At 55.5% G+C, this 23,104-nt stretch overlaps 3 protein-coding genes across 7 annotated transcripts in view; 1 reads left to right on the top strand and 2 right to left on the bottom strand.

Moving 5' to 3' along the window:
* Positions 1-2,563: 2,563 nt before the first annotated feature.
* On the bottom strand, positions 2,564-8,987 carry Polr3k (RNA polymerase III subunit K). Its single transcript, XM_047533925.1, has 4 exons — positions 8,820-8,987; positions 7,732-7,819; positions 4,783-4,949; positions 2,564-3,317 (listed from the first exon to the last, which is right to left on the bottom strand). The coding sequence occupies exons 1-3, from the start codon at positions 8,928-8,930 to the stop codon at positions 4,822-4,824; spliced, it is 327 nt and encodes a 108-aa protein (XP_047389881.1). The 5' UTR covers positions 8,931-8,987; the 3' UTR covers positions 2,564-3,317; positions 4,783-4,821.
* Positions 8,988-9,326: 339 nt separating this feature from the next.
* Positions 9,327-12,018, top strand: Snrnp25 (small nuclear ribonucleoprotein U11/U12 subunit 25). Its single transcript, XM_047533453.1, has 5 exons — positions 9,327-9,550; positions 10,355-10,445; positions 10,657-10,762; positions 11,305-11,379; positions 11,700-12,018. Exons 1-5 carry the CDS (start codon positions 9,509-9,511, stop codon positions 11,755-11,757), a joined length of 372 nt encoding a protein of 123 aa, XP_047389409.1. The 5' UTR covers positions 9,327-9,508; the 3' UTR covers positions 11,758-12,018.
* Positions 9,685-23,104, bottom strand: part of Rhbdf1 (rhomboid 5 homolog 1) — a 21,850-nt gene continuing 8,430 nt past the window's right edge. For 3 of the 5 annotated variants that reach the window (XM_047533438.1, XM_047533436.1, XM_047533437.1), the window contains 18 exons: positions 19,089-19,229; positions 18,889-19,019; positions 18,571-18,675; positions 17,951-18,164; positions 17,343-17,552; positions 17,148-17,270; positions 16,919-17,076; positions 16,207-16,461; positions 15,988-16,099; positions 15,788-15,862; positions 15,545-15,706; positions 14,648-14,748; positions 14,468-14,531; positions 14,031-14,125; positions 13,804-13,879; positions 13,637-13,737; positions 13,372-13,525; positions 9,688-13,212 (listed from right to left, as the gene is read on the bottom strand). In XM_047533438.1, coding sequence (XP_047389394.1) covers positions 12,793-13,212; positions 13,372-13,525; positions 13,637-13,737; positions 13,804-13,879; positions 14,031-14,125; positions 14,468-14,531; positions 14,648-14,748; positions 15,545-15,706; positions 15,788-15,862; positions 15,988-16,099; positions 16,207-16,461; positions 16,919-17,076; positions 17,148-17,270; positions 17,343-17,552; positions 17,951-18,164; positions 18,571-18,675; positions 18,889-19,019; positions 19,089-19,205 — 2,673 coding nt within the window. In that variant the 5' untranslated portion in view covers positions 19,206-19,229 and the 3' untranslated portion in view covers positions 9,688-12,792. Of the gene's footprint in view, positions 13,213-13,371; positions 13,526-13,636; positions 13,738-13,803; positions 13,880-14,030; positions 14,126-14,467; positions 14,532-14,647; positions 14,749-15,544; positions 15,707-15,787; positions 15,863-15,987; positions 16,100-16,206; positions 16,462-16,918; positions 17,077-17,147; positions 17,271-17,342; positions 17,553-17,950; positions 18,165-18,570; positions 18,676-18,888; positions 19,020-19,088; positions 19,230-23,104 lie in introns of all 5 variants that reach the window. The other 2 variants (XM_047533435.1, XM_047533434.1) reach the window with 2 other exon arrangements.

Below are 23,104 nucleotides of genomic sequence, written 5' to 3'. Positions count from 1 at the left end.
TATGTCTCGATGTGAAATATGAAAAGTGGAATTAAAAGCCGAGTTAAAATAATGCTATATTTTACCACTGGTTGCTGTCCCATGTCTTTTCACTTTAACTTGAAGAGCTTCAGCACTTCTTGCAAGGCACTCCCTGAAAGCAACACCCTCCCTCGGCCACCGCTGGTGTTGCCATGTCAACTTCTCCCTCACTTGTGAGGTCTTACCCGAGACAGCCTTCTTGGTTCAGCTTTCTCAGCACTGAAAATTTACTAGTCTAGCCTCTGAGCCTCCGAAATTTCTGATTAGAAATCTGCTGACGATGGTATATGATACAAGGCACTTCTGCTGATTTCAGGTGGTTTCAGCTGGGTGCTGGGGCACACACCTATAATCCCAGTGCCTCCAGGGGCTGAGGCAGGAAGATTAAACATTGGAGGCCAACAGCTGTGAGAGCCTGTCTCAAAATAAAAAGGGCTGGGATGTGACTCAGTACACAGGCTATGGGTTCAATTCCCAGTACCAAATAAGAGAGAGAAAAAGACCCTCCCCAGTGGAAGCGGGATATCTGGTCTTCTTTGTCTTGCCGTGGACCTCTGAGTTCTGTCTAAAGTTCACTGAGCCCCTTGGATGTTTTGATTGATCCTTTGTCAAAGGTAGGTCATTCTTCTGGGGGGGGGGGGGCAGGGGCAGGTACTGAGGGTGCTTCACCAGAGCCACATCCCCAGCCCTTTATTTTTTATTTTGAGACAGGGTCTCACTGAGTTGCTTAGGGCCTTGCTAAGTTACTGAGGCTGGCTTCAAGCTTGCCATCCCCCTACCTCAACCTCCGGCCTCACTTTCCTCCTGTGTCCTTGGCTGCCCCCCACCATCTCCAGGACTCCGGCCTCACTCTCCTCCTGTGTCCTTGGCTGCCCCCCACCATCTCCAGGACTCCGGCCTCACTCTCCTCCTGTGTCCTTGGCTGCCCCCCACCATCTCCAGGACTCCGGCCTCACTCTCCTCCTGTGTCCTTGGCTGCCCCCCACCATCTCCAGGACTCCGGCCTCATTCTCCTCCTGTGTCCTTGGCTGCCCCTCACCATCTCCAGGACTCCCAGAGGCACGCTGGTTGGCTGGGTAGATGGCAGGTCCCTTGAGCTCTCTGTTCACTTTCAATCTTTTTTCTTTGTATTCCTCAGACTCTGTAATTACTGTCCTACCTTCAGGTTTCCTCCTCTGCCTGCTCAAATCTACCTTTGCATCACTCTAGCAAACTTTCATTTCAGTCATTAAACTTTTAAGCTCCAGAATTTTTTGTTTTTTTCACTTTTTGTCTATTGACATTTCCATTTCTTTGTGTATGTGGAACCCAGGGGCACCCCACCACTGAGCTACACCCCCAGCCCTTTTTATTTTTTGTTTAGGGCCTTGATAAGTTGCTCAGCTGGCCTCGAACTTGTGAGTCTCCTGCCTTGGCTTCCTGGATAGCTGGGGTGGCAGGTGTGGCCAACAGGCCTGGCCATGTGTTTTCTTGACTTGTCCACATCTTCTTTCAGCTGTCCAGGCATTGAAACCTTCTTCTGTCAGGCCCACACACTGGTCTCTCTCGGGCAATTTCTGTTGGCATTTCCTTTGAAGGGCCACCCCTTACTGTTTCTATATAAGTCTCTTGGGATTTCTTACTGAAAACTGGTATTTGCATCTAATAATTACATATTACTGGAAGTGAGACTGTCCCCCACCTGAGGGTTACTGATCTGTTCTTCGTTGTGGTAAATGGCTGTGCCGGGGAGGGGTCCACCAGCCTGAGGTGCTTAAGCCTCTGCCCTACTCGAGCACAGGCTGACACCTCCCAACTCCCCCATATGGGGTTGCTTCTGAAGGTCCAAGACTTTAAAGTCTGGCTTACCAAAGGTGGCAGAAATGGAAATGAAGGGAGACACAGGTGCTGGCTCTCCAAACCCCTGGGGTTCTTCAGCTGGAGGGGTGGCCCGCAGGGCAGGCTGCCCCAGGGTGGGGGCCGGGCTGGGGAGCCGCTAGGAGCTCAAGTAGACAGGAGTGAATCTTGGCTTACCAAAGTGAGCCACCGTCCATCAACACCCAAGGCCTCCCCTGGACGCTCCAAAACACTCACATCAGGCAGATTCTGCCAGAGACAGACTCCATCCTCCTGGAACCCCTACTGCGAACACAGCCCTACTGGTGGCCAGTGGCACTCACTGGCCAGTGTCCATCGCTGCTTCCACAGCACCTCACCACGCTGCCTGGCCCAGAGCACATCGGTGGTGCCGTCAACCAATGAGCACTTCAAGGACCGCCACGCTGCCAGCCCATAACATCAGTTTTGCTTATTACCAGTGCATACCCATGCTGTCCAAGTAAGAAAGGTGAGCTGGGCACAGTGGCACACAGCTCTGTCCCAGCAGCCCAGAAGGCTGAGCAGGACTGTCAAGTGCAAGGGCAACCTGAGCAACTTACCAAGACCCTGTCCCAAAATAAAATAAAAAGGGCTGGGACACGGCTCAGGGGTAGCATGCTTGCCTAGCATGGATGAGGCCCTGGGTTCAATCCCCAGCACGATAAGAAAAACTGTGACTATGCCGTGACACTGCAGCTGGTTGACATTACCAGACAGGAAATCATCAGAACCACTCTCAATACACAACAGGGTCTCTTCACACACATTAAAACTGAAAATGGGGGCAGCTCGTGGTAGAGCAACCTGGGTTCCACGCCAGTGCTAACAAGTAAAGTGAGCGAAACTCCGAGGGCAAAGCCATGTGTTTGGGCGTGACGACAGCAGTGTCCACGTTATCAGACAGCAGCCAAGAAGGGGATGTGCCCAGCACAGAAAAGTCAGTCAGGAAACTCAGAAGTTGAATAGAAAATCTCACTGCAGTGGAATATGTTCACGTGTGAAGAGTGGACACGGCTGCAAGCCAGTGATGTTTCCCAGTGGCTCGTTTGTCAGTCAAGCAAGGAAAGCCATTTACTGACTGTGGCTTAGTGAGGCCACGGGAGGCTGCAGCTGAAGAAGCAGACCTGAGGAAGCAAGTCTAGGACCACCGGCCTTTCGGTGAAAAAGTGTTCTGAGAGAGGAAGACACTGGGGACCATGTCGACAGTTCATCAAAGCCAGAGAATGGTGGGAAGTCATTTTCCTGGGCTCTTGCTGAGCAGACAGACGCTACTGTTGATCTGAGGAGTCACCCCCTGGAGGCTGAGCTGGGCACTGGAAATCAGCCCCAAGCAAAGTCTGCAGTGAACTACAGCTGCAGGTAGGAGTATCTTCACGGTCAGCAAGACACACTCTGTAGAATCTGTTCTACGAGCATGCACAAGGCCCTGGGTTCAATCCCTAGTATTGCAAAAAAAAGAGAGAGAGAGAAAAAAAATTAAAAACCATGAAACCGCCTATTACTATCTCCATCATACGGATGAGGAAATGAAGACAGGTCTCATTAAGTACAGTCTGCCAAGCTAGCTTCAGAGTGCATGATCTATACGACTGATCCCTACTACCTCCCAACAACAACCTTAAACACAAAAACTGGAGCCTAAGGAAATAAAATGCACAAGCAGAAGACACTAAGGATAACAACTGCCAGGCACAGCAGCATGCATCTGTAGTCCCAGCTATTCAGGAGGCTAAGGTGGGAGGGTGGCTTGAGTCCAGGAATTCTACCCCTGGACAACATGGTGAGAACTAGTCTCAAAAAATAAAATCTAGTAGCACACATCTGCAATCCTAGCAACTCGGGAGACTGAGGCAGGAGGATGGCAAACTTGAGGCCAGCCTCAGCAACTTAGTGAGACCCTGCCTCAAAATAAAAAATAAAAGGCCTGGGGATGTGGCTCAACGGAAGAGCACCCCTGGTTCAATCCCTCCAGTACTGCAAAACAAAACAAAACAATTAGATATAACGGGGTCAGGACCTTGTCAATGTGTTATAACAATAGAAAATCATGGTTCCATATAAAGATGACAGACATCATCTTTAGGAAAGATACCAGTCTCAAAAAAATAAAACCTGTATCAAAGGCAGAAATTTGAATCTCATGATTTCATAAGAATTCACTCTTAAGAGATTTGGTTGGGGGTGAAGATTTGGAAAGAATTTAAGTGAAGGGTATCAACAAACTTGTTTCCAGTTAGTCTGAGGTGTCCTTTTAATCTGAATGGAAAGATTAACATAGAAACTATAAAAGCACCCTATCTAATACATTTATTGCAACCCCAGGAAGCTAATCAGGGAATGTTTAAAAATTGAAATAAGAAGTCCAGTGTAGCCAGGCACAGAGGCTCACGTCTGTGCTCCCAGAACTAAGAAGGCAGAGGCAGAAGGACTGTAAGCTTGCAGCCAGCCTGGGCAATTTAGTGAAAGAAAAAAATAGAAAGAAATTCACACCAACATTATTAGCAATTCTGTAACCTGTTTAAACTTAAGCATAGTAGTCAATGTGAAGAGATCAATGTGCTTTGTGGTTTGCTGTTTCTTAAAATATTTAAAACACTGAGAAGACAGTATTAGACTTCATTTTTATGAGACATTCAGAACAAGTTTTGATTACAGGTTTACAATTAACAATGAAATAGGGACACTCAAAGTACTAAGTGTGCAAACATAGAGAGTGTTCATTGGTGTGAGGAATGTCGTCCGCCTAGTGAATGAGGACTTTAACCCAAGCACGCTTCGCTGTGGGTCTCCTCTCCACACACAGCACCTCCCTGACTGGAAGAAAGGGTCCTTTTCTGACACCCTGGTCTCCCACCCCAAGAGGCAAACGTCCCACTATACCAACAAAGACACTCAGAACCGCACTTTGTATCCCACTGGACGTCACTGCGCAGCTGGGCCGTCCTAGTCCCTCCAGCGGTGTCCACACTGAGCACTGCAGCACTTGTAGAAGGTGGTCATGGGCTCGTCTGCAGAGCGGGTCTGGAGCTGCATGAAGTAAGCTCGGGGGTGCTCGCACTTGGGACATGGCTCTGGCAAGGAAAGGACCACAACCCGTTACACAAAAATGATGCTTGGGCAGAGCACACTGCTTAAGAGGAAGTGATTACGTTGATTATTGTTAAGGGACAGTGTGAAGCCTCCCTTCCAATGATACGGACATTATTCCCACCAGCACGAACACTGAGGAGTCAGAAAGACCTATGACCTCGAAACACTCCTCCCAATGGCACACTGTAACCTTGGTGACTTGAGAGGCTGAGGCTGGAGGATTGCAAGTTTGAGGCCAGCCTCAGTAACTTAGCAAAGCCCTCTGCAACTCAGGGGGACCCTGTCCCCAAAATTAAAAAAAAGGGAATGTGGCTTAGTGATAAAGCACTCCTGGGTTCAAACCCCAGTACCAAGAAAAAAAAAAAAAGAACACCTCCTTCCTGCTCCCTGGATCCTATCTTTCCTCTCAATCTGACTGAATACTGACTGATGACTATCTAGGTCTGTTTTGTGCTGCTGTAACAACATACCTGTGACTGCACGAGGGATGAAGGATGGAACGTGTTACGGTTTGGACGTTAGGTGCCCGCCCCACCCCAAAGCTCATGTGTGAGACTGTGCAAGAAAGTTTAGAGGCAAAACAATCCCGTTATTAGGATCTTAACCTAATCAGTGCATTGGTGGTAACCTCAGGCAAGTAGGGTAGGACAGGTGGAGGTGGGTCACTGGGGGCGTGCCTTTGGGGTTTATGTCCTATGGGCTCGGTTCTCACTTTCTCTGCTTCTGGTGGTGTGTCCTGACCTGTTCTCCTCACCACACTCTCCACGCATCACTACCTGCCTCACCTTGAACCCAAAGCAATGGAGCCTATGGACTGAGACCTCTGAAACCATGAGCCCCAAATAAACTTTTCCTATTCTAAAACTGTCATCAGGTCTTTTGGTTGCAGCAGCAAAAAAAGCTTACTAAAACAGAATAGTTTTATTTTTATTTTATTTATTGATTCACTCACAGACCTGGACTCAAGTGATCATCCTGTCTCAGCCTCCCAAGTAGCTGGGACTGGCTTGGCGTGGTGGTGCGTACCTAAAATCTCAGCAACTGGGGAAGCTGAGGCAGGAGGATCTCAAGTCCAAAGCCAGCCTCATCAACTTAGTAAGAGGCCCTAAGCAACTCAGTAAGGCCCTGTGTCAAAAGAAAAAAAAAAAAAAAAAAAAGGATTGGGGATAGTGATAAAGTACCCACGGGATCAATCCCCAGTACCCAAGAAAGAAGACAAAACCAAGGAGCTGGGACTACAGGTGCACGCCACCACACCCAGCTAAACTAAGTCTGGAAGTGAGTGCTAGAAAAGGCCTGTGGTGGGCTGGGAGATAGCTCAGCTGGTAGAGTGCTCGCCTCACAAGCACAAGGCCCTGGGTTCAATCCCCAGCACCGCAAAAAAAAGGCCTGTGGTGCCCCTCAGTCCCTGAGGGGATTCTGGTAAGGATTCAGGACAAAACAAGAGCTGGCAAGAAGGCTGCTTCCTCCTGGAGACTGCGTACATGGCTGTGAACAGAACACTGGTTGAAAGAGACTGCTCTGACTCGCTCTCACTGGAACAGGGGTACGGGGGGCAGGGGAGGTCGTCTGTGAACTGGCAGAATCATGGAAGGCCCGTGGTATGGGGCTCACTGCCCAGGGTGGCCGTGGGTCTCTGCCACCTACATTCCTCTGGCTCTTCTGCCAGACCCCCAGCACCTTGATCCTGGACTTCCCAGTCTCCGGAATGGTAGGAGACAGATTCCGGCTCTCATCTGCAGTGTTCTTCGGTAGTGACACAAAGGGACTAAGATGGTGACAAAGGCTGCTGCACACTTTGGGGCTCATGCTGCAGATTCTCCTTGTTCAAAGGATCACTTCCCCAGGGCAGTGGACATATGACTTCTCTTCCCACTCTCCTCTTCCAGTTGATGGCTGTGTCCAGGGGGCATTCTGGCAGCAGCTCCTCAGGTAGCTCTTACCCACACCGTACCACATCCCACACATTTTCAAAATGTCCAGGGGCACAGATTTACCTTCAATTGATTTCATATGGAGAAATTGATCCTGTTCTTTTGTTTCTGTTTCCCAGGGCTGGGAAGTGCACCCAAGTGCTCATCCTGGAGCCTCACCCCGGCCGTCCAATCAGACTCTTAGGAAAATGCCTTCACACACTCTCTCACATCAGGTCCATAATCCATCTTTTAATGACAAATTCTACATGCTAACTTTTAACACAGCATATCTGTGTGTTCTGAAAAGACAGAACTAACCTTGAGTTAGCTGTCACCCCTCAAAACAGGTTGCATTGAGGGCCCTTCTCTCTGCTTCCCCATCGCACCTATGTCTATTCAACATGAATCAAGACTCAAATGTTTATTTTTATCCAACGTGCACTTGAACGCTCCCTGGCACCACCTCCCTAAAATCTCTATTAGAACGAGAAGACAACTTTTTGTGGACTCTCACTGCCATCGTTGCTGCTGCCGCCAGAGCTGCCGTCCCCTGAGTGCCTCCCACTTCCCACTCACTGTGCACCTCGCTTCCTGCTCTCATAACCTACAAGTATGACTCAGCCACAGAGTCAGAAGAGGCCACGGGGGTCCACTAACGAGAGGTTGCCCCAAGAATCCAACCCAGGCCTATGTAACACCAAGGCTTGTACAGATATTTTGGGGGTGATGAAATTTTAAATAATAACAAGTTATGAAAGAAAGATACTTTTCCTATTCTTAGACATGGAGTGGCATAGTCAGCAATGCCACAGTTGTCCACAGCTTGGCAACGGAAAAGGCCTCTCACCTGCCGTAGAGTCAACGTTTTCCCAGGCAGCTGCTCCCCCAAGCACATCATCCACTTCTTTCAGTTTTGGGTACTTCCGGTTCGTTACCTAACCAACAAACAAAAACAGCCTTCACACTCCAAGTAAGTTAACAGTATGAACAGACCACTACACCACACAGCCCTCAAGTGCCCCGACTTCCTTCTCTCCTCTGTGGATGCCAAATGAAACAAATTCCTGCTCCACAGAGTAGCGCACTCCAGTGGAACAGGAGGTCCCATGACTGAGTTGTCCTCTAGGCTGGACTATCAGAGATCTCTGCAAAGACTGGAAGACGCAACTGAGGGCGTGGAAGTGGGGACAACAGCTCGACCAATAGCACTTTGCTGGATAATCCAGTCACTCTCCCCCCAGGCAGACAGCTTTCAAAGCAAGTTACACTTCGTTTCTTTTAATTGTATCAGACACTGCCAAAATGTCAATATTAAGGAGACTCTGAACTCATGAGGCAGCACTAATGAGCCCTACCTTCTAAAAAGTAAAGCTGGATTATCCAAGGAAAATAACGAGTTGTGAGACATTGTACACCACTCACTTGCAGGACACTCACTGTGCTGTAGACCCAGGCATTCGGATTAGAACACACAAGGAACAAAGAAAAACCCTTCCAAGATTAACAAATACAGCACGTGAGAAAGCCACGTAATATGTTTGAAAGTAATAAGTCCCATGGAAAATAAAACTAGGGAGGAGAATAAATCGGAGGGAGGGGCTGCAATTTTAAATCAAGCAATGACAAGACCAGTGAGTAGGAGGCCATCTAGGGAAAACGCAACCGGGCAAAACGCGCACCAGCCGGGTTCTCCGCGGGGTCGGAGCTGCCGCGGCAAAGCAGCTGCAAGAGCCTCAGGCCTCTCCCTCGGGGATGCCCGGCACGCCCAGGCCTGCTGGGGCGTTCCGGCCACGGCTGGAGCATCGCGCACGGAGCAAGCGGCAGGCAGGTCTCCGCGAGGAACCAGGCCGCAGCCCGACCCGCCAGGGCGACAGCACCAGGAAGCAAGGGTTGCGCGGCGGCGCGACCAGCGGAGAGCCGGCCTCGCGGGCCCACCTTGCGGGTGACGTTGTGCACGTAGGGGCAAGTGTTGCAGGCGAAGCGGTGGCAGCGCTGGCCCTCCTCCACGATCAGCCCGTTCCCGCACCCGGGGCAGAAGAGCAGCATGGCTCCGACTCCGCCGCCAGCTCCGCGCCGGCGCGCTCCCGGCGGCAGGCGGCCTCACTCTTGCCCCGCCCCCCGGCTCTCCAATAGACAGGCGTCTGCGCACTCCCGGTCGGCCCCGCAGCAGGCGGCCTTCTCATTGGCCACGGCAGCCGCCCGCCCCCCGGCTCTCCAATAGGCACGCGTCTGCGCGCTCCCGGTCGGCCCTGCAGCAGGCGGCCTTCTCATTGGCCACGGCAGCCGCCCGCCCCCCCCGGCTCTCCAATAGACAGGCGTCTGCGCACTCCCGGTCGGCCCCGCAGCAGGCGGCCTTCTCATTGGCCACGGCAGCCGCCCGCCCCCCCCCCGGCTCTCCAATAGACAGGCGTCTGCGCACTCCCGGTCGGCGGGGTGCAGCATCTGCGCGTGCGCGCTCCGCCTCCCCAGCGGTAACCGGCGAGACCCGTGTAGTACGGCGCGCGGGTGGCAGCCTGGAGGAAGCCGAGGTTGCGTGTCGGCCGGAGGGGCAGGAGGACGATGAGGACGAAGAGGAGCTGCTACCGCACTCCGAGGCCGTGGACGTGTTCCAGGAGGGTCTCGCCATGGTAGTGCAGGACCCGCTGCTCTGCGACCTCCCGATCCAGGTGCGCGCGGGCAGCGCCCGGGGCGCGGGTGGGCGGCCGCGGGCGGCCCGGGACAGCCCCTCTGGGCATAAGCGAGCTTTGCCCGACCAGGCAGGGGCGCCGAAACACTCCCTCACCAAGGTAAAAGGCATTTTAATGCAGTATGTTTAAAAGTCAAAGTCGATGCAGGAACCTCCGGGGGACACAAAGTAACGTTAAGATTAGGTCAGTATTTCTGTTTTTCCAAGCGTCAATATGCTTCGGCAGACTGTACTGCCTTTACCTCATTTATTTTGAATTTTGCCCATCACTGATCTTTAAAATTAACTTCTACCCCTACCCCCCACCACTGCGGTGCTGGAGATTGGCTCAGAGGCCTTGTGTTGCTAGACAGGCGCGGTGCCACCCTCCAGCATTCCCAGCCCAACTTGTACTTTCTTAGGTGTTCTATCAGAACATTTCTTATCATCATCATTTTTCTGGTGCCTGGTAAGTTATGCACACCTATCCACCCCAGCCCCTAGGCCCTAGAACCCAATGCTCAGGAACTCTGAGGGAGAACTTTTAGGCCCAGTGTTCTTCCGCCTCCCCGGCCCATCTTCATGTGGGTTCATTCTCCCTGCCTGTTTCTTTCCCCCTCTAAAGATGTGGGTGAAACATGAGGCTGGGGTACTGAATAACTAGTAAACCCTAAAATATAGGCAAGAGCCCCTTCTTGCCCTTCATAAAATGGGACACCACTTTCTGGCCACTATCAGCTTGTTTTTCTTGTTGTTTGGGTGCTAGAGAGCCAGGATTCCTATGTTCACCTTTGGTCTTCTCTAGGTTACGTTGGAGGAGGTCAATTCCCAGATAGCTCTAGAATATGGCCAAGCAATGACAGTTCGAGTGTGCAAGATGGACGGGGAAGTAATGCGTAAGTGCTGTCCTCCTCCCATTAGGCCTACACATTCACATGAACAAGATGTTTAGCAGGACTGGTCAGTGAGAACCTTGGGGGCCATGCCAGGGGCATTAGGGCAGCCACAAACCCAATCTGCAGAATAGGGCCTGACAGGTTCTGGGTTCTCCTGTCACCTGAGGCTCTGTCCCTCATGGATCTTCTCCCACTGTGTCCTTGGCTGCAGCTGTGGTCGTAGTGCAGAATGCTACTGTCCTGGACCTGAAGAAGGCCATCCAGAGGCATGTGCAGCTCAGGCAGGAGCGTGAAGGGGGCATTCAGCACATCAGCTGGTAAGTGGAACAGCAGCTCCTTCCTTGGGCCTTCCTAGGGCCGGTATGGGCACCATTGAGAGGTAGTTCTCAGCAGCACACATGCACACACCTATTGCTCTGCTGCAAAGCTGTTTGGAGCACATTCAGACTGGGGGCGATTGTGTCTGGGACTCCTGCCTCATCTGTTTCTAGACACCTCCATCAACATCACCCTACCTACACTGGTAGATATCTTCACTCTAGGGCATCAGTGTCGGAAAGTGATCTCCTGGGTGAAGGCTGCACCTGTCAGTGTCTCCTGCCCCTTCTAACCTGGGTGCTGTTGGCCCTCGTGCTCCTGTGAATCAAGTGCCCTATTGCTGTGTCTAGCACTGTCCCCAGTTTCATTAGCAAAGTGTTTGGCCAGCTGTTCATATGGCTCCTCCTCACACATGCCCTGCACGGGAGAAAAGCCTAGGTGAGGGAGTACAGCTGCCCAGGGGCCCTCGAGGGCCCTTCATGCTGCTCATCCTGCTCATCTGCTCAAGGCAGCACCTGGTTTACCTGAGCCCCTCTCGCAGGTCTTACGTGTGGAGGACATACCATCTGACCTCTGCAGGAGAGAAGCTAACAGAGGACAGGAAGAAGCTCCGAGAGTAAGTTCAGGCCACGTCTTCAGCTGGAGGGGCATCTCGTCTGGTGCCCTCTAGGGCCCCGGGTTCTGCCAGAGGGCTGCAGCAGCAGGGTCCCTGCCAGACTCCTTCCCACAAGAGGCTTCCCTGGGCGTCCCCTTTGGGAGAGTGGCGGGCGGAGGAGCAGCTCCAGCCAGGGCAGTGCAGAGTGAGTGTCCGGGAGGACAGCCACACTGCCTCTTGCCACACCTCACCCTTTCTTTCTTGGTCCCTCACAGGCCTCGGGTGGGGAGTTACAGGTGATCCTTCTGTAGGACAGACACTGTCATTTCCTTGTCTTTCAGTTATGGTATCCGGAATCGGGATGAGGTTTCCTTCATCAAAAAGCTGAGGCAGAAGTGACCCCAGGACAGGGACCACTCTTCACTGATGCTCAGTCCTTTCCCAGCAGATGGAGCCCTCTTTCCTCTTCCTCCTCAGAACAGTGTTGGGGTGGCTGCACTGCCAGCATGAACCCTGGGGTCCTCAGGACCAGGACAGGGCGATCCTTTGCTCCTTGCCTTCCTCTGAAATGGGCCTGGGCTCAGAGACCTTATCCCATGCAGTTCCCACAGCGGTGTGGGCCTGGCCTCATGTGCAGAATAAACCTATTCCTTGGCTTCATTTTTTCAATAGTCATTAAGCCATAGTCCCCTGTATAGGAGGGAGTGGATCTGTCCCATCACAGAGGGGAGGTTAGGAGAGAGGACTGACCCAGGTAAGTCCTGAAGTCCAAGATGCCACACCGAGGCCCTGTGGCCACATGCGTATAACCATCATCTCCACAGCTCTTTCCGACTGCTTGTGGGGAAGCATCCCAGAGCCTAAGTGGCAGTGAGCATCTGGCACAGGTGGGATGGGGCCTCTACCCACAGGGTTCCCTACACCAGTGCCTTCCCCAGGCTCAGTGGAATGGGAGGCAGCATGGGATGGAAATGCAGCGAAATGTGGCAGCATATCCCTAGGGTCCTCCAAGGAAGAGGAGCAAAGTAAAGTGCAGCCTCCTGACTGAGGGGCTTCCCTGGGAGCTGGAAGAGCCTAAGGCTGTACTGGACACTTAGTTCCCTGTTCTGGGGAATTGTGCTCTCGGAGGCCAGGAACTGCAGGGTCTTGCTCCACAGCCCTTAGCCAGGAGCCAGGAAGAAGGACACAGCCCGGGTCAGGTTAGTGGCAGCTAAAACGCTCCCGGTCCATTTATTGGCCACATGAGGTGGTCGTCAAGGGTCTAGTTAGAAGGTTATTGTGGGAGAGAGTGTGATAAATGCCCAGCAGGATAAAGTCAGCAGGAGTGAGCAAGGCACAGGAGGTCTGTGTCAGGAAAGGCAAGTCCACACAAAGCAGGCAGAGTCCACAGGCCCCTGAGTCTCCGTGCTTGTGGCCACCAGCACCCACAGCTGCTCAGTGGAGCTGAGCGTCCAGTTCGTACTTCTCACAGAACTTGTCAGTGAAGGGGATGCAGGTGAGGAACTCGCACCACTCACAGCGGACAGGATAGAAGTAGAAGAGGACCACCAGGCTGGCCAGCAGGCCCAGGAAGACCACCTGGAAGATGATGATCTGGCAGCGCTTGCGGTACAGGTCGAACTTGCCGAAGCTGATGTAGGGCAGGAAGGCGAAGGAGAGGAAGAGGCCGCTGATGAAGCCCGAGATGTGGGCAAAGTTGTCGATCCAGGGCAGCAGCCCGAAGGCAAAGAGGAAGAGGACCACAGCCAGCAGCTTGAAGAAGGCGCGCCAGGGCCGTGCCAGGATCTGCCAGCTCTGGAAGAGCTCCACGAAGAGGCAGGCCAGGATGCCGAACTGCGAGCCAGCTGGGCCCACCTGGAGGCGGGTGCCGGCGGTGAGCGGCAGGAAGGAGCCGCGGCCGCATCTTCCCAGCCCCCCCAGGGCAGGAGCACACGGGCGGAAGGGCCAGGTCGAGGTGGGCATTCCGTGCCAGGCCTCAGGCACAGGAGGCCCCACCCTGGAGGGCAGCTTTACCTCTGCCCTGTAGGGCAGGAAGATGGCACTGGCCAAGTTGCCCGTGACACCGCTCAGCAGGTAGATGATGGCTATGCGGTGCCAGCCCGCCAGCTTCTCCAGGTCCCGCAGCACAGTCATCTGGAAGCAGATGGACACCAGGCAGTGCAAGATCCTGTGGGCGGCGGGGGTGCGGTGGGGGACACTCAGCAGGGAAGGGGCTTCCGCCACCCTAGCCAGCTACTCTGAGGTTCCCGAGACCACCCGCCAGCCCAGATTGACTTGCCCAGCGTGCAGGAACAGGGACAGCCACAGGCGGTAGAACTGGTCGGGCACCTCGGGGTTGAGGAAAGGCAGGAGGCCACACACGTCATCCATGCAGTGCACCTGTGCGGAGTGGCCAGTCAGCACTCGGCGGCGAGGGAGGAGGGGAGGGACACACCCGAGGCCTACCTGAGAACAGAGCGTGGCCTCCTCGTGGAAGTAGCCCCTCATGAAGTCACAGTACTCCCGGGAGGTGATCTCACATCTGGAAGGTCAAGGCCCAGGTTGGGAGTCGCTGCCCCTGCTACCAGCCTCAAGTTTCAGCCCACCCCCATTGCTGGCCCTTTCTCCCTGTCGGAGTCGAGTTCTGGGACTTGGTGGGGGAGAGCAGAGCCCTGTCACAACTGCACACTCACCTGCCCTTGGTGCCAACACAGCAGGGTCGGCCTGTTATGACACAGTCCATGTGAGGGTGGTTGGTATGGTTCCCAGCACTGTTTTTAGTGCAAATCTGGATCACAAATAGGGAAGCGCCAAGTCAGCCCCCCACCCCGACTATTGCCCTACACCTCACAAGTGGAAAACGCCTCCCTCGACTTCAAGCAGACGATTACACATGAGCCTCAGCAGAGCCGTCTGTCAACCTGGAGTGTCATCAGGCCTCCCAAGTCTACCCAGCCCTCTTGCTCTGATTACACGCTCAGAGCGACGGCCTTCGGTCATGGACAGGTTGGGCGAAGGCCAAGGGCATGGTGTCTGAAAGTGGGATGGTCCCACCCAGCGGGATCTCTGGTACCACTGATGGGTGAGGTATGACAAGCTGACTTCCCAACAATCCCCCACCCCAGCTTACCGGCCACTTAGTGATGTCTTCTGGCCACTCATGGGGGTCCTCGGAGGAGGGCTCATCACACACCCTGCGTGAGCCCAGTAGATGGTCAGAGCCTGCTTTGAGTCCCTGGCTTTGGCACCCTCCCACCCAAGTTGACAAGGGGAGAAGCAAAGGCAGAAAAGGGTAGCCAGGAGGACTGACCTGGGGTCCTGGTGGCAGACAGAGCCAAACTGCCTCTTGTGGCCAGCAAGGTCTGGGGCGCTGGGATGGACAGGCCACTTCACCCACACTGCCAGGGTGGACTGCAAGGACACGAGTCAGCTCTGGTCAGAACCCATTCCTCGCCAGGTTCAGTCAGCAATGGGGGCTCAAAGCCAGAATCACAGGCAAAGGCCCCACCACTCCACCCCTAGTGGTTCAATAGCCTGACTCAGTCACATATCAAGATAGATTCTGGCACTAGGAGCATAATTGCCATTAGCTCTTTGTACATTTATTTGTTTTTGAGGCCATGGGGACTGGATGCAGAGGCGCTCTCCCCAGCCACATCCCAGCCCCTCTTACTTGTTATTTTTAGACAGCCTCACTGAATTGCCCAAGCAAGCCCTGAACTTGCCATCCTCCTGCCTCCATTTTCTGCATAGCTGGGATTATAGGCATGCACTACAGCACCTTGCTCCTATTAGCTTTTCAAAAACAGCCTCTGGGGGCTGGGTTGTGGCTCAGCGGTAGTGCGCTTGCCTAGCCATGTGTGAGGCACTGGGTTCAATTCTCAGCACCACATAAATAAATGAATAAAATAAAGGTCTATCAACATCTAAAAAAATATTAAACAGCCTCTGCATCCTAAATCTGTAAACTGGTTTAGGTACCTCCTTGTAAGCTGTGAAAGGGTATACCCAAACCAAGATCAAATCAAAAAGTCAAATGAACCTCCCTGGGCAAGGAACGGGATGGAGGGGCGCAGCGGGGGCAGGCCTCAGAGCGTCAGGCAGTGCAACATGCCAAGAGCAGGGGTCGAAGAGAACTTGGTGGGGCCTGAGTCTGAAATAACTGCAGGGACAGCATACATGAAGGTGGGCCGGGCGCGGAACGCACCGAGCACTCCTCCTCCGAGGTCTGCACGCAGCCAGACCGGTCATTTCGCACACAACAGGCAGAGTGCTTCTCACGCTCTCGAGCAGCGCTGATGAAGCTGTGCACCTGTGGGTCCTGGCGCATGCAGGGCGAGAACTTGGCACCCAGGTGGATAAGGGCCTCCTACAGGAGATGTGCAGTTGCAGCCCTAGGCCCCCGGCTGGCCTCAGGACCTCCAGGCTCCGCCCCAGCCCCCGCCCTCACCGAGCTGGGACCGATCCAGAAGTTTTCTTGCTGCACATACTTGACATTTTCATAGACACCACGGTTCCGCAGCACCTGAAAAGTCAGGGAGTGGGATCCGATCAGGTCAATAGGGCCCTCTCTTCCCAGAGAGGAGCAGAGGGGGGTCCAGACCCCTAGCCCCAAATCATCTGGATCCCAGGTGAGTGCCGGGAGCTCACCGAGTCCACCGTCTCATGCTGGGAGAAACCCACAGGTGCGATGCCATAGATGCACACTGCTAGAATGGTGACCAGCGAGTGCACGAAGGTAAGCCAGTAGGTGAAGAAGGGCCTGCGGGGCGGAGCATCAGCGGGCACGTCCCCAAGGCGGAGCCCAGGAATCTGCATCCCAACCCCAAGACATCTCCACCGGGCCACACATTCCCTCCCTGCGCCTACCTGTGGTCGTCCATGTCCTCAATCTGGCGCTTCACATAGCTGTCAATGCGCTTGCGGTAGGTGCGGTTGGTGAGCCGTCCTACCATGCCCAGCCCATACGGTCGCTTCTCCCTGGCAAAAAGCTTACGCACTGGCACTGCAATGCGTTGGCCCCGCCTGGGTCCCACAGTGCTCACCACCTCCTGTCGGAGCCGCACCTTGGGCTGCGGGGCTATGCCACCCTCCTTCTGCTTCCGCCAGCCTCGCTCCAGGGGCCTGCAGGGAACCAGTTCGTTCACCTCCTGGGCCAGACCACCGCCTGCTGCCATCCCTCCTAATGCAACCAAAGCCAGTCCGTCTTTATCCTGCCTCGCACCTGCCTTGGCTTGGATGCAGGGGAAGGGGTGCCGAGTCTCAGTTTTAGCCTCTTCCTTACCAGTAAGGGAGCAACCTCAGGCCCCTCCCAGGGTGGCAGGAAGGGACCCCAGACCCAGCACAGGTGTGTACCTCAGTGACAGGCTACCCTCCTCCACGTTGGAGTCCAGCTGCTGCACTCCGGGATGTCCCCAGGTGGGTGATAAACACTGGGGACATGTCTAGCCCTGGGACCCCCACTACAGTGCCCTGGGAACCTCACTCCAGGCGGTGAATGCCGGTGCACCAGGCCCTAGGGTCCAGCTGCTCCTGAGGCAGAGGTTCCCACCCGTGGCCCCCACCCGCCAGCTGCACTCACAGCATCAAATGGCTGCGCTCAAGCTCACTGCGGTCCAGGGCCCCACCCGTGAGGTCGGCCTGCTCTGGGGCTTTCTCCCAGGCTTTGAGTGCTGCCTCTGATGGGGACTCAAACACTTCATCCGGGCATGTGGACAGCTCCTCATGGAGGACACCTTCCTGAGCAAACACGGGAGGTCAGGCTGGACACAGAGACAGAGGCTAAGGGTGAGGCCCCAGGCTCTCCTTACCCGAGCAAAGAAGGACGTATCTAACTCATCAGGGAAATCTGCTGTGTCCTCCTCCAGGAAGCTGGCAGGAGTGAAGCTTCGCCGCTGTGCCCGGCGCAAGGTGCCATCCCTAACGGAGCGACCCTGAGGGCAAGGAGGTGACCTTGGGACCTGATGGCCACTCAGCCCCCACCTCCACCCGTGGCCCCCACCCACCTTCACCAGGGCTGCAGCGGCCCTGAAGCTCATCTTGGCCACAGATTCACGCTTGCGCCGCCGAGGAAGCCGGTTGAAACCTGAGCGGGAGCTGGAGAAGGAGCAGAGGGAGGCAGCACCGGGCGTGACCGGAGTGTGCGGGGCGCTCGGGCCATCAGCAGAGTCGTCTGCCATGCGGAAGGCCCGGCCACGGGCCAGCGGGTCTACGATCTGGTGGAGGCAAAGACGGTGGAGTCAGGCTGGGTTGGCGCCAGGGGCTCTCAGCACACCAGAGCCACGCACGCCTCACGTGGAGAGCGCGACCACTGCCCCCCTCTCTCCTAGAGGCCGGGACAGCGGTGTGGGCGCCGCCCGACAGCCACAGCACCTGGTGGCGCCCCTGCTCTCCCCTTGCACTGCTGGTCCCCCTGGGATACTTGCCCATCCACAGGGTGCCCCTGGTGCAATGCCAGGACCCTTCGCCTCACCCAGGCCGCCCTTCCCAGAGCATCTCAGCCGCCTCCATGGATCACCTGACTGTCCTCCTGACCAAGAGTTCAGGTAGACTGTGCCCTGGCCCCACCCAGGGATCAGAATGAGGGGTCAGGGTGCAGCAACCGCAGGCGCACCTTCTGCATGCCCAGCTGGCATGGCCCCACGTACAGCGGGGGTGGCGTCTCCGTGCTGGTCAGCGACACATTGTCCTGGCTGGGCAGATCCAGCTCTCGGATGACCTGGGGTTTCAGCTTCCCATAGCGCTGGCTGCAGTGACGGATGCTTTTACGCTGCCACTTCTGGGTGCTGTCACTGTCCTTGCTCACTCCAAACCAGTCAGCTGTCCCCCTGGCATGGAAGCAACTCAGCGAGGGGCAGCCGCATCTCCCCCTCCCAGGCAAGAAGACGGAGGCCGTCCTCCTGCAGCAAGCCCTGTCCCAGGCCTCCAGGCCCTTGGGGGCTGGAAGGAAATAGTCTGATTACAGGGACAAGTGGGTTCCAGCCCTAGCCACCCCGAACAGTCGATCCTGACAGGCCCTCACCAACCCGAGTCCAGGGAAAGCGTGGCCCCGAGCAGCAGCCACAGCAGGACTGCAGGCCCCAGCAGGCTGTTGTCAGCCTTCAGACATGCAAACAAAACGTGGCTGGCACTGCCCTCAGGGCTCAGGAAAGGCCAGCACGAGCAGCTCTCAAGAAGCCACGTAACATGCACACACCAGAGAAGAGCAACGCACTCACGGCCTGCCTGAAGTACCTGAGCAGGAACCAAGAGAGGGGCTGGCGCTGTGGGGGCAGCCTGCAGGCAGCCCGGGGACCGGGGAGGGGCAGAGTATGGACTCGCCCAAAGCGCACCTGTCGGCTGTGAGGGGCCGGAGCGTTAGGGTGTGGAGACAGAGACAGCTGAGTGCTGGGCAGCAGAGAAGGACAGCAGGGTGACAGCAGTTCAGTCCCCAGGACAGGAGGACCACAGCAGAAGAGAAAGCTGATACTACAAGGACTCCTGCTCCTTCCCAGCCCCAATACCCGGAGGGGGCCCTGTGTGCCTGCCTCTAGGGAGTGGCCAGGACAGTACCTGCGGATGGTCTGTGTGATAGACGTCTGGCGCTGCAGCACTGGCCGCCGGGGCTCGTGGTGGGGCGAAGGGACATGGGCCGTCTCGGCTGGCATGCTCACACTCCGCAGGAAAGTCTGGCGCTTCAGGGGCTAAGGAACAGGGTGGTGGTGAGGAGCCTGGATGGAGCGTACCCACAGCCCTGGAGAGTCTGCACCTACCTGCAGGAAGCTGGGCTCCTCTGCTGCTGGGGGCATCACAGCCGGGATGTCCAGCTTCAGCCAGGGTGGCTTCTTGCGCTGCAGACTGCTCGTGCTGTCCCTGCGGCCCTCACTCATGGTTCCAGGTGGAATGAGGCAGGCCTGGAGAGGGAAGGGTGCTCAGTAATGAGGTTGGCAGGTCCCTGAAGACCTACTGGGCCCAGACCCGAGGAGGCAGAAGCAGTGACGCACCCAATGGTGGTGCTCACAGCTCCCACCACAGAAGCCCAGCTAGTGCTCAGCAATGGCACATCGGCACCTGCCTGGTTCCTCTCCACACAGGCCTCAGATGGCCAAGTCCACGGGCAGCGCTTTCAGCACCTCCAATGAGCAAGGCACTTGGAGGGGCTTGGCACATGCCAGGGAAGACATAAGACAAACCTGCCCTCTTGGAGTTAACACTGTGGAAAACAATCACCCCAAAAAAATAAGTGTGTTAGAAGTGCTATGTGTGATGGACAGAAAACAGCAATGACAGCTGCTTGGCAGGCAGAGCTTGAAGGGGGTGAGGACTGAGCACAGCAGGGACAGTGAGGCTCCCTGCGACCTGGAGCTAAGGCTTGCCGCGGGTGTGGACCTTGCACAGCAGCCAGCAGTGTGGCCCTAGCCTTGCCTTCTTTTACAACTGTGGTTTCCCCTACAGAGTCAGAGGCACACTACACACAGAACAGAGAGTGAGGCCCGTCCACTGCACAGAGGAATCTCCACATTCGGAGAAAGTCATGGTTTCGCAGGTGGCAAAGCAGCAGCTGGGGCACCAGGTGTTTTTCTGCAAACCACATTCGCACATAAACCATAATGACCACCAGGTGGCGCCACATGCCCAAAAAACAACAGTAAGGCAGCTGGGGGTTTGCATGCCTGATAACCCTGGGCATCTGAGACCCCCAACCCACCAACACAGGGGAGACCCAGAGCATAGAAGCCAGGCTTCAACTATACGGCACGTCCTGGCCTCCTTGGGACTCTATTACGCACATCGTTTGTACAAAGGACAACTGCTGCCGATCTGCACCCATGAGGGTCTGGAAAGCCGGCCCTCTGGAATCATAGCTAGAGGGCAGAAAATCCCAAGTTCCTCGGCCTCTTCCAAGTGCGCAGACCTCAACAAGCTGCAACTGGCTGAGTGTGTGACCCGCCCACTGATGGATTCCACTTGGGAGTCCCCCTCTCAACTGCTTGAAGGAGATAAAAAAGTCCCACCCATACTGTAAAAATAGGAAAACTGAGGCATAGAGAAAAGAGGCTTGCCTTGCTCAAGATCACACGTTCAGAGTACTATAACTAAGTACAGGCCAAGTGATACCCAGGCTCCTACAGGGCTATATCCACCAGGGAAGGCCCAGAACACTGCATATGGCTCTTATGGGCCCTATAGTGCCCAGGAAAAAAGGTCTAGGGTGCCAGTCACAGCTCCCACTGGCCCTATGCAGACCAGGAACAGAATAGACAGTGGAAGGGAGTCCTCAGGGATGCCTACTCATGGCTCCAACCCTCACATACCAACCCCTTCTCCAAGCCAATTATGCACTGCTGGGCAGCTGGGGGGGGCTCCCCTACTATGTGCCCAGGGGTCCCTCCCTGTCTGTCCTCAGGACCTAGGGTCAGGCAGCATTTGTCTGCATCACTGGGCCTGCCCATGCTGTGCCCCTGTTGGGGGGTGGAAGCCATGTCTGACACAAGGCCATCCTGACTGAGAAACGGGCGAGGCAAGGTCCTCCTGGGAGCTAAGGCAAGCCAGCCCTCAGCACCATGTCCAGTCCAGAGCTGAGTGCCGGGCACCAACAGTGTCCTCCTCACCTTCCCGCAGCCACCTTTCACAGACAGCACAGAGTAAGGTCAGACCACCTGCTGGCAGAAGAATGACTGAGAGGCCACCTCAGTCTCAAATACTGACGGCAGAGTCTGAGACACTTCCTAGTGTGCTGGGAGAGCAGGCGAGCACAGGGAGGGGCTCCTAAGCCGCCGTCTATCAACCTGCTCCCCAAGGCTGTGCTGTGCCTGTGGGGCCTAGAGGTCAAGAGCCAGACACCAGGCGGGATGGAGACGCCCTTGCATTCCTGCTTAGTCCACCCCAGGGGCCACTCCAGCCCTGAAACACTGATGCTGCTGGTGAGACTGTTACAGGGTCCAGAGAGGAGCAGGGCCAACAGTAAAAACAGGGCTACTGTTGCTGGGAGTCCACAGGTGAGTGCCAGGGACTGGCCCCTCCAAGAATCTGCCACCTGTGCCCAGTACCTCCAGGTGGCATCCAGCTGGCACCTACTCAGTAGTGCAGGCCTCTGCCACTGAGATGCTCCACAGGCCCAATCCCCACCAGTCTGTCCTTGAGCCCATCTCAGGCCCGCACACATCCCGGGACCTGCGACCTGCCCTCCCACAACAGGAGCTCCCGGTCTGGTTCTCCCAGAGCTCATGTACATGTCTGCGGTCCTCTGTCCTGTCGCTGACCGGGTCAGGCTGGCTCCAGAACAAGCACTGGTATACACATTGACAACTGCAGAGCAAAGCCAGCAGGGAGGGGCCAATTCCTAAGACCCAAAGAGCCAGGATTCCTGAGGGAGACAACCCTCAGCCATCCTGGGAGGAGGAGCTGCCTATTAGGAGCAATTGTGAGTGCGAACGGCACAAGCTGTGAGGGAAAGGAGCGTGACCATGCGCAGGCAACTGGACCCACCAGCCCTTGCCTCAGATGGGCCCGCGGTTGGCCCCAGGAAGCACCAGAGACCTCAGCTCACAATGGATACTCCAGCCCCTGTATGAAGATCCAGGCCAACCCTTCCTGTGCTGAGGGGTGGCAGAGGGTGCAGGAGAACCCATGCGGTCTAGGTCTGGCAGGCAGGGAAAGGACACCCACCCTGCCCCACCACATGCTGGTGCCCCATCTCAGCGGCAAGTCAGTGGGATTCACAAGGCTTGGGGAGGAGCAGGCCCAGAACGGACAAGTCTGGACCAAGGAGCAACACACTGCCCGCCCACGGTGACCCAGGGTCCAGGCCTCCTCCAGGCACACAGTGGGCTCTTGTTCGCAGACAGCCTCGGGGCACTCTCCCCTAGTCTGGCCCCAGTGCAGGGGGAACCCCAGCCAGGAGGGCATAACTTCCTGGGGTCACAGCATTAGTCACTCAGCAGCATCAGGAGCTGGCCACATGCCCACGGAAGATGAAGTGGAAAGTGCTGGGTAGCAGCACCAGTGGTGGCAGAGGGCCAGGAAGAGTCCAGTGGGTGCCCCTTGGGCACACCAAGCAGTTTGGGACTAGAGATGAGCCTGAGAGACAGGGAAGGTCAGGTGCTACAGACTGGTGTGGAGGGGTGAAGTGCAGTTACCATGGCAGAGGGGCTAGGCGGGGGCAGCAGAGTCCTGCTGACTTGATTCCTCTTCCAGGACAATTGGGGACCCTTCCGGCTGGCCCCAGGCGAGATGCAAGAAGAGACAGGAGCAGGGCATGGTGGCACACACCTGTAATCCCAGCAACTGAGACTGAGGCAGGAGGATCACAAGTTCAAAGCCAGTCTCAGCAACTTAGCAAGGCCCTAAGAAACTTAAAGAGACTCTGTCTCAAAATGAAATATAAAAAGGGCTGGGGATGTGGTCCAGTGGTTAAATGTCCCTGGGTTCAATTGCTGATACCAAAAAAAAAAAATTAAAAAAAATTAAAAAAAAGAAAGGAACAGGAGGCATGAAGGCCAGTGGAAGGGCCAAGGCCAAGCCGCTGAACCATGTGTTTGTCCCCATCGCCAATGGCCCTTAACAAATCCATTTTGCCATCTGAGAATTATGGCCATGGCATGAACCAGCACACAGTAGGTGCTCAATAAACAGCAGCTGGATCGGCAGCAGAAAGGCTGGTGCTGGGGACTGTGAGGCGGGGCAGGACAGCCAGGCAGCTGGTGGTGTGAGAGGGCCAGAGCATGTGCAATGAGGGAGCCACTGGAGGACCAGGCCCTGCAGAGGTGCTGCCATTAGCAAGGTGTGG

Source organism: Sciurus carolinensis, chromosome 18 (assembly GCF_902686445.1).
Source record: "Sciurus carolinensis chromosome 18, mSciCar1.2, whole genome shotgun sequence".
NCBI lineage: Eukaryota > Metazoa > Chordata > Mammalia > Rodentia > Sciuridae > Sciurus > Sciurus carolinensis.
The sequence above is the reverse complement of the archived record's forward strand: the minus strand, read 5'-3'. Positions and strand labels throughout refer to the sequence as shown.

Coding starts and splice junctions, on each gene's coding strand:
- Polr3k (XM_047533925.1), bottom strand. CDS start 8,930: ATGCTGCTCTTCTGCCCCGGGTGCGGGAACGGGCTGATCGTGGAGGAG. Junction 7,820..8,819: donor TGCACAACGTCACCCGCAAG/GTGGGCCCGCGA, acceptor TTTGTTGGTTAG/GTAACGAACCGGAAGTACCC. Junction 4,950..7,731: donor AAACGTTGACTCTACGGCAG/GTGAGAGGCCTT, acceptor TTTCCTTGCCAG/AGCCATGTCCCAAGTGCGAG.
- Snrnp25 (XM_047533453.1), top strand. CDS start 9,509: ATGGTAGTGCAGGACCCGCTGCTCTGCGACCTCCCGATCCAG. Junction 9,551..10,354: donor TCTGCGACCTCCCGATCCAG/GTGCGCGCGGGC, acceptor GGTCTTCTCTAG/GTTACGTTGGAGGAGGTCAA. Junction 11,380..11,699: donor GACAGGAAGAAGCTCCGAGA/GTAAGTTCAGGC, acceptor CTTGTCTTTCAG/TTATGGTATCCGGAATCGGG.